Source organism: Varroa jacobsoni, unplaced genomic scaffold, assembly GCF_002532875.2.
Source record: "Varroa jacobsoni isolate VJ856 unplaced genomic scaffold, vjacob_1.0 scaffold_848, whole genome shotgun sequence".
Taxonomy (NCBI): domain Eukaryota; kingdom Metazoa; phylum Arthropoda; class Arachnida; order Mesostigmata; family Varroidae; genus Varroa; species Varroa jacobsoni.
The window spans coordinates 1-9,375 of record NW_019213750.1 but is presented as its reverse complement, the minus strand read 5'-3'; the positions used below and the strand labels follow the sequence as shown (position 1 = coordinate 9,375).

The window sequence follows — 9,375 nt, the reverse complement described above, 5'->3', positions numbered from 1 at the left end:
TATATATATAGTCACTGAGGTTAGTCAGCAGAAATGCTAAAATATTTCCGACTGTAAGTCAGCTTATTCTTCGTAAGTCAGATTAATATACGTCTCAGTCGCGTTCATCTCAATTATATCATTTTTGAACAAAAAGAAATTTTGTTAACTGGCTGCCGTCCAGCGTTTTAGCGATGCCAATATACTATTTTGTCAAATGCCTCTTTACAGTAGGTTTCTGTTTAATATTTCTATTTGAGAAAATATTGAGCCATATTCGTTTGATATTGAACAAATTTTAAGTTGGAATATAAGCAAGCATTATCTCCGCATGGTACTTTATAGAATACCACAATGGCTTACCTTTAAGGCAGTATTCGAAAGCCATCTAGATTCTCCTTAACACAGAAACACATATACCGAATCCTATAATGACACTAACCTTTACCATATCACCCGGTATAGGCTGAATTGGCGAGGATGTCAGTCTAAGGCAATTTCAGGAAGTTCCGTCGATATAACAAAAATCCCTCTAACGGAACCTTTGCCGGGTCTGCCTGCCGTTACATACGCAAAACCCTCTGCTCAGCCGGACGAAACTATCGTAACCAAACTTGACAACGGGATCCGTGTCGCATCACAGAATCGTTTCGGGCATTTCTGCACAGTCGGAGGTAAGTCTCACGCATGAAGAATATCTCAGCGGTCTAGCATCAAAGCAACCAAACGGCATTTATTCTGCTTCTAACAGCTTCATGGCCTATATCGAAAAATGATGTTGAAGCAGGTTCTAGTTTTCAGCTTAATACGGTGTGAAGAAATACCTTAAATGAGGTATGCAGGCTGTTTTGTTGTTTAGATTACTGACTCACAAATAGCACTTTGTAATAAGATACCTGAATAATTGAATTAGTACTACTATAAAAGCATTTATTAAATAGTGTCGTTCAAGATGCCAGAACCAGTTTGGTTGAAGGATATCGCTTTGTATTGAAATCCATTATTCCCACGCTGCGGCGAAAAAGGGTACCCTACGTGGTATCGTATTCCTTGCTACAAATGTTTTCTAAAGGTGATTTAAGAGGACTGAAGAGCTAATCGGAAAAACCGTCGAACTGCCATGATTCGTTGGCCACTTGTGTTGTTGACGTTCTGCGTTGGCAATCAACCAGATTTTCAGCTAAGTTATTGTTGCCATTGTGATACATACTTCTTCTACAGATTGTTTGAAAAACAGAAATTAAAAGGTAGAACTCGAACTGTATCTTGATCATAGGCCTGAAGGCCTTCTGGGTCCTTCAGGCAAGACTGCAAGCATAGGTAAACCGCGGCCTGTGCGTTCGGGGAGACGAAGGGTTTGTACTGCAGACTGGAGAATTCCAAACAAATGCTGCGCTTAAGCTTCAGCGTCTATCATGTACGACACACGACGGAGCTTGGTGTTTGACAGCCCGCGTACGTGCAGCGCATCGAAGTCTATCGATATCGGCTTATGAGCACTATGAGTGCTTGATCCTTCTGTCAAGAAATGAGACCCTGAAGCTTTACCTTATATTTGGTCACGTTCGTCGCACATATATAGATAATCGGACTTCCTGCATGTCCTATGAAAGATGGTGTCGAGCTGCGCATTATTGAGCAAACGTAGTCCGCGAGTGTCTCGAAAGACCGTATTGGAGCTCTGGTTCATTTGATTGAGACAAGCATTGAAGCCGCCGGCAACGACTGGAAAAAAGGCAGTATAAGAAGACAACGATGCCAGTCCACTGACAAATTACTCCACCAGTACGAACGTAAATTACAAAACGGTCGATTAAACATAGACTAATACGAGGCATAGCCCCTAGCCACGTAAGGTGATTACGTTTATCTCCACTAGGTACGACGTAAGGCCGCCTATCTTTTGGTTGTAATCCATATGAAGGTTATTAAACAGTAAAACACAAAAGGAAATACTTGTTGTTATTTCAATGATTGATTTCAGTTGTTATTGACTCGGGCCCACGTTACGAAGTGGCGTTCCCATCTGGACTAACACACTTCCTCGAGAAACTTGCATTTGGAGCCACTAGTAAATTCGGATGCCGCGATGAAGTTCTTCAGGTTCGCACAGGAATATGTATTATTTATACCTGTAAAGAAATATCATAGGTATCCGCCTTGTACGAATTACACAAAAATATGACTAGGGTTGACGTGTTCAAAGTCTACGTGAGCGCATTTTATGCGCATAATGATCACTCGCGGCTTGGTAGCCGAGTCCACTTGAGATATTTTGTTATTGACATAGCTAGCCCATACCTTAAAATGACAAAAAAGTGCATGCAAATCCGTTATCAATCTTTTCTCATCGAGTGTTTTATCTAACTGAACGATGAAAGCCTCTGAGCAGTAATTCAGTATTCAAACGTGACCAGCACCAACAACTAGAATTTAGACACCTTGTCCGTTAGGTTTGTTTGTGTTGGGCTGGGGGTTCAGACAATTGAAATGATCTTTATTTAGCCTAAACCTGTGCACTCATGACTTACTATTGTTTATTCAACAGAAAACGTCGAAGAACTTTTCACGAAAACAAATAGGTGCCAAACTTTTTAACTGTCAAAGGTTTTATTTGATCTTATAGGCTTGCATAGTCCACCGGTTTGGTATTTTCTTACTCTCTGTTTATATCATTCTTAGTCAATCCAAATATGACTGTCATAAATAATTTGGACATCTTTGAGTTCTCGCCTTATGAACAGATTCGATTGTAGTGTGTCAATTCCACATTTTATGTTTTCGGTTAGGTGCTGGAGAAACAAGGTGGCATTTGTGACTGCCAGTCCTCTCGCGACACTATGATCTACGCGGCATCGGCCGACTCTCGGGGTTTGAATAACGTCATCGATCTTCTCTCTGAGGTAACACTTCGGCCCCGAATTACTGAAGAAGAGTTGGACGCGTCCCGAGAAGCTATTAAAAGTGAACTTCGTGACGTTGACATGCGACCTGACCAGGAGACGCTGCTCATGGAAATGATCCACAAGGCGGCGTACAGAAACAACACGTTAGGTTTGCCGAAACTCTGCCCAGCCGAGAATATCGCTCTAATCGATCGAAAAACGCTTTTCACCTTTCTTAAACAGCGATACGCAGCAAAACATATGGTGGTCTCTGCCGTGGGGGTCAATCATGATGAGCTCGTTGAAGCAGTGAACAAGTTAGTAAGCATAGTAGGGATCGTGTTATTGTAATAATCGTTTTGGCTGGCAGCCACCTTTTCCCAAAACATGTGAAAATGGTATATATTGGCGCTTATTATAAATACGCGAGATTAATGACTTTACTATGACCACATTATACATATTTTAACATGTGGACTCATTTCAGATAAGCGAGCACCTACTAGTAGTTTTCTCAATCTTATTGGTAGTTGCTTGTAGGTAAAGACAATAAATCTGGTTCATATTTTGTCCAGCAAAGTTTTCGTATAATATAACGGCGTATTTGATTTAGAATGAGTAAATGAAACTGAGGCTTAAAGAATTACGAAACGAGATGATATATATATTATGTTACGCATTGATAGAAATGCTCTTTGGCTTTGCACAAGCTTTGTGAGCCATGTACGAATAACGCCACATGCATGGTTTGGCCACTCGGGTCTGCGGAGTTTGTACTTTACAAAAAGCTTACAACATTTCTGTTGTTATCTACTTTGAAAACTTGCTCTTGCAAATTTTTTACTTTTTTTTTGATCATGAACTTTTGCAGGCACTTCGTCCAGAAGAAGCCGATCTGGATAGACGATTCATCTCTAGTAAATGATACATCACCTGAAGCAGACGATTCGATTTCGCAGTATACTGGAGGCGTTTTAAAAGTAACTAAGCTAGATCTTTTGATGGTGCAGTGGAAACATGTTTGCCTATTAAACATAAGGACACGTCATATAGCCTGGCTTCGAAACAAGGCGCCGACACGCTTCGTCTCGTACTAGGAATCGTCTGAAGCAACTCTTAATTACGGCAGTCCCAGACGTAAAACCCTAAACGTTGATTTAAGCTGGTGACCGGTCGATAACGCACGCAAACGCTATTAATCAATTGGGTTATCAAAGTTTTATACTAATAAAAACATAATTGCTACTAAAATCCGTTATTGCGGCCGAAGAAGTAGCATTAGCGTCTAATTTTGCGATCATTCGTAATCAGTTCAACTTTAATCGCTTTCCAGGTAACCAAAGATTTGTCGAACATGTCGTTAGGCCCAACACCTATACCGAATCTGGCACACGTTGTCCTTGCGCTAGAGTCTGCGTCACATCGTGACCCAGACTTCATTACTTTCTGTGTCATTAACATGTTAATGGGCGGCGGTGGTAGCTTCTCTGCGGGCGGCCCTGGAAAAGGCATGTACTCACGACTTTACACCAACGTCCTAAATAGGTGCGTACCTGCGGTTGAGTGTACTGTTCACCTATGACTGTTATGAACTTGATAAATGATGTCCTTGAAATCGAACTGAAGTTACAGTCGTTCACCAAATGGGGAAATTGGATAAAGCCCAAGATGGGCAACGCGAATTGAAATAGAGATTTTTGAGTGAGGTAATGGGCGGCATCGAAAGGATAGAAATTTGGCGGTCTGATTTGAAATTAAAAATTTTACGGCGCAAGCTTGATAATCCATTGTGAACGTCTATGTGTATGCATACACTACTTGCTGAATACATTTTAATGGTGTGTGTGCTACAAAGCTTACACTTGAATACAATCCCTCTTTGCCCGATGAGTGCAACGTCTAACAAGGTTTGATTGATTGAATAGGTACCACTGGATGTATAATGCAACGGCGTACAATCATGCCTACAATGATACTGGAATCTTCTGTATTCACGCATCCGCAGACCCTCCTGCGCTGAGCGAGCTCGTTAGCATCATTGTCAATGAATTTGCTATGTTAACGGGCCGAATCGGAGAGGCAAGTGCAGTCTCCTGTATGTGAAAATGTTAATCATTATAAATCAGAAAATAGAAATCTGTAGTGTGCCAAACACTTATTGAACTTGGCATTTCATTGGATTTTTGCTGATTTGTGCCAAAATCAATAGTTCGATTGTATCCCAATGGTCTATTACATTATGTGATGCTAAGATAATAAAGCATTAAGCGTGTCAGTATTATAATTTTAATGATTTTATGACGCATAGGTGGAATTGAGCCGAGCGAAAAAGCAGCTTCAAAGCATGCTTCTTATGAATCTAGAGCAACGGCCAGTTCTGTTTGAGGACATTGGTCGACAGGTGCTAGCTACGGGCAAACGTAGAAATGCCGACTATTACATCGAAGCAATTGACGCCATCAAAGAAGAAGATATTCACCGAGCTGCCCAAAGAATGCTTCGTACGAGGGCTTCGATAGCAGCCTTAGGTCAGTAACCATTCATGGTTGAATTATGTAGATATATTGTAATCATATGCTAATAGTGGCGGCTTGGCGCACGGTCATCGTACCGCATGTTCTTGTTTCGTCTTGCCAATGAATGAGTCTGATTCAAAGACAGAACACTAAGGACAGGTGAAGGTACTAGAATGTTTATTATTAATTACTGTGATTTCGAAAAGCCAAGAATGTGTTCTTTAATAACTGACAAACTATTGCTCTGTTTTGTGCACAATCCTCTCCTCAGGCGACCTTGATCGATTACCAGCGTTGGAGGAAATCGAGACAAACCTGGTTAATCCTGGCGCTCGTCGAACCAAACGGTTTTCTCTGTTTAGATAAATTGTCTTACTGTAAATGTTGTATATATAGGCAAAAGCGTATAGTCAATAGAGCGATACCGACTTCTTATCGAGCTACCCACTGATAGATTTCACATCCGCTAATGGAAAATATCAATAAAATTGATTAGACCTTTTACGTTAAATCCGGAGTGATTTTCGATATAGATTACTGTCAGTGCAGACACTTGTGTTTGTATATACGATATAAACATGTCATTAGAATTATCATTAGATGCGTGTTAATCGATTAAGAAAGTGGTCCGAAAAGTTATGCGAGAAAAGAGACATACATTTCTTATAAAGTAGGCATACGAGTAGCTCTCTGTTGATACCTAGCCAGGGCTAGACAAGTAGCCGTCCGTTACTGATAGCTCCATGATTTACCTAGGCGATAATCGATGATAACATGCGATGCATTTTTTTTGTGTGTTCGTAAGTAGTTGTTTGGGAGAGATTCATGCTTAATAAAGCAGGTTTCTTTTTTATTGAAAAGAAATATGATTTACTGGCCATTCATTCTAAGATAAAGTATCAAATTCCAGTACAAAAAAATGAAAGGGCAAAGTTAAAATTCAGTAAAATGTTTTTTTGATATTTCATCGTCAAAACAGGGAGACGTCTGCATTTAACAGTACTAATAATGTTATTAATAATGCAATACTAACAACTTCGAAAATTTTCGCGCAATCCTCTTCTCTCGTTATAATCAAACTCCCAAAAAGGAAATGGGATAAATAAAAAGAAAACAAACATTATCCTTATTAGTTTATTGTTTATTTATTTATTTATTATTTTTTTTAATAAACGACGATCTGCCACATTTTGTTAATTTTAGAATAGAAATTAATTGTTCGATGGAGAACTAGAACCGTTTCCTAAAACGCCTTTCATGAAGGTTTCCCGATTTTTCCGAGAGTCTTTTCAGAGGAACATGTTTTTGGTGTTTCCCTAGCATTAAAAAATGTATAGTTAACATCACTGCTTACATCTAATTAGGTGCTATATATATATATATTGAAAATATTTAGTCATCACAACTTTAAGCATTAACGTGTTTGCTGTAAAATTTATACCGTTTCTAATAGGTGTAAGAGCATCTGTACTATGACGTCTCTTTGTGAATTATCTTGTGAATATAACAGGTTAAATTAAATTAAAGCGTTCTAAAATTAGGTTATTAAGATAAAAATATAAAACATATCAATCTATTATTCGTAGGATTTTTTTTGTCTTGCGAAAATCGAACTGATTATTTTTGTCGAAAAGCTTCTTTCATATAGCATGTAGACTGCTTTCTTATGGTGTCGCTTTCCAATTTCTGGGTCCACGGGCAAATGATAAAGCAAGCCGAGGTTTTCTATAGATATCCGAAACACAGTTTAGAAGAGGGTTTTGAGAGTGAGCTGTTTAAAGCTATTACCAAAATAAAAGGAATGTATTCGTTAGTATATGTCATGTTTTTTTAATGATTATTGGGAAAAAATTATAGATATATTCTAGTCACTCTTATTTCCATGGTAGTGTATCCGTTGCTATTGCCTTTAATTAGCAAACCCTGCGAATAATGCTTCTTGCGAGAACTGATGTAAATGAGCTGCTAATATATTCCTTTGAATCGTTCGAGAGTGTCTCAGATAAATTATCCTTCATGAATAAAATCTGCATTTTTATCTTGCAACTATAATACTACTGTGAACTATTACCTATATGTTCGACTTATAGTCTAGTTTGAAGAAAAACGAGTTTGAAGAAAAACGCATCATTGGATATTATCTGTTTTTGGCGCAATAATTTATTATTATAATCATATTAAGTGTTGTTAATTATTGTCGTAATTATCAGTTTTCTCAATAATATCTAGAGCCACTCATTCGCAATTGTTATGTTTGTTGTTATTGTTGCTCTTGTAGTGTTTCATTATCTTTCCACGCATCGCGGGACTTGTCGCTATCTCTAGCGTCTTGTCCTTTTTTGCATTTTGTCTACTCGGTACTTTGTGTGAATTATTTTATTTCATTTTTATTTGTTTCACTGTTACCGTGGCCACTTCGAGTTTCAGCCTTTCACAGCGCACTTGCCGCGTTGTCATTCTCCTAAAATCCATGTTCGCTTTGTCTTGCATATTAGTAACGGCATCAGCATTAATAAATATAGAAGCCCTATTTGTGTATGTGTGTGATAATACCATGAATGTGAATTTTCACGCTCATTTTTGCACACGTCTTTGAGTTACACTGTTTTTGGTATTGAATAGGTTTTGTCATCGTGTTCTTTGCTTCTATATTTGCTATCGCAATCCTTTACTAAACTCGGTAGTTTTCTGCCTTCTTCTCTAATTATTTTATATGTTACTTATAAATGGTAATAATTGTTTCCGACGCATATATTAATGGTAACTCTTTAGCAGCATATTATAGTCATAATAAGGTTGGTTTAACAGAAGTAAGAAACGCTGTTTATCTTTTCGGTCCGTCATGATGTATGCCTGGGTGTTTGCCACGTTGATCTTTTCCCTGAAATTTGGCCACATTTAATATTGTTGACACCGCTGGGCGAATCTACGCTATGAGCTTTCATGTTTGATGGCCCTAGTGGGCGATTGTAGTAGTACGATGATGTACGAGTATCAAGTTTTTTGCTCGTATAATTAATCGCTAAGAATATGGTGGAAATGTGCGGCACCTGCTGAAATCGGACGCGTACGCACTCGATTAGTTGATAGCTTGCTCCGTAAAAGTGGAGCCAAAAACTGAGTATTTTGCCCTATTCACATGCTTTCATAAATCTTTCGACTTCATTTGCACCCAGATTGTTAGCGCGTAATAGATGACGCGTCAAATCATTAAGACAGTATTTCAGCTAGAACTTTTCTTAGCTTTCTTCTCCGTGTCGGTCATCAACTCCGCACTATGTTGACTGGCGCATAGAATATTTGTCGGTAACTAGGTTCCACCTCGACGGGAGCGATTAATGATACGTTGACGCAACAAAATAACGTCATTATCGGTCCTTCACAGAGTCGGTTCAAGGTTTCACGACGCTGATCAAGGCTGGCAACTATGTAAAGTTACGTGTACTAGCAATACTTACTATAGCTGCAGTGGTTTTTGCTTTTGTCCGATGAAACACGAATCTATATGGGGATGTAACTTATCCGTAACAGATCATGAATACTATTAATCATGGTTATATCATATTAAAATTACTAGATGGTAGTAGTAAATGTTGGTCATCTCTCATGTTAAGTATATTAAATAAAAGGGGTAATCGGCAACGATTACAAAGGGGAATACAAACTAGTTCGTATAAGTTGATTCTACTAAGATGGCCACCAGAACCTTGCCGTTCGTACTTGTTCTTCTAGTTCTCATTGAGTTATAATAATCAGTGTCTTTGTTCTCTGTTGCGTGTTTTTGATTTGATTTCGTGACTAAGGTTGTAAGAAATGTGCACGCATGTCATTGTCCGATAACAAGATAACACTGATATTAATGACAAATAGACCCCAATACGGTTAGAAATGGGCCTTTGCAGTGACATCTCATTTTCAACCAGCTTTCCCAAGCAATCTCGTCATGTCAGTATTGTTACTGTGTAGTGGACCTGCGGCGCTTGTGTCTCGATGTA

The 9,375-nt window shown here is 38.7% G+C and overlaps 1 protein-coding gene across 1 annotated transcript in view; it reads left to right on the top strand.

The window, feature by feature from the left end:
• Positions 1-5,891, top strand: part of LOC111264339 (mitochondrial-processing peptidase subunit alpha) — a 6,863-nt gene extending 972 nt beyond the window's left edge. The window contains exons 2-9 of the mRNA XM_022840145.2: positions 445-653; positions 1,964-2,082; positions 2,769-3,181; positions 3,736-3,844; positions 4,198-4,409; positions 4,790-4,943; positions 5,173-5,392; positions 5,652-5,891. Of these exons, the coding sequence (XP_022695880.1) occupies positions 445-653; positions 1,964-2,082; positions 2,769-3,181; positions 3,736-3,844; positions 4,198-4,409; positions 4,790-4,943; positions 5,173-5,392; positions 5,652-5,746 (1,531 nt within the window). The 3' untranslated portion in view covers positions 5,747-5,891. The remainder of the gene's footprint in view (positions 1-444; positions 654-1,963; positions 2,083-2,768; positions 3,182-3,735; positions 3,845-4,197; positions 4,410-4,789; positions 4,944-5,172; positions 5,393-5,651) is intronic.
• The last annotated feature ends 3,484 nt before the right edge of the window (positions 5,892-9,375 follow it).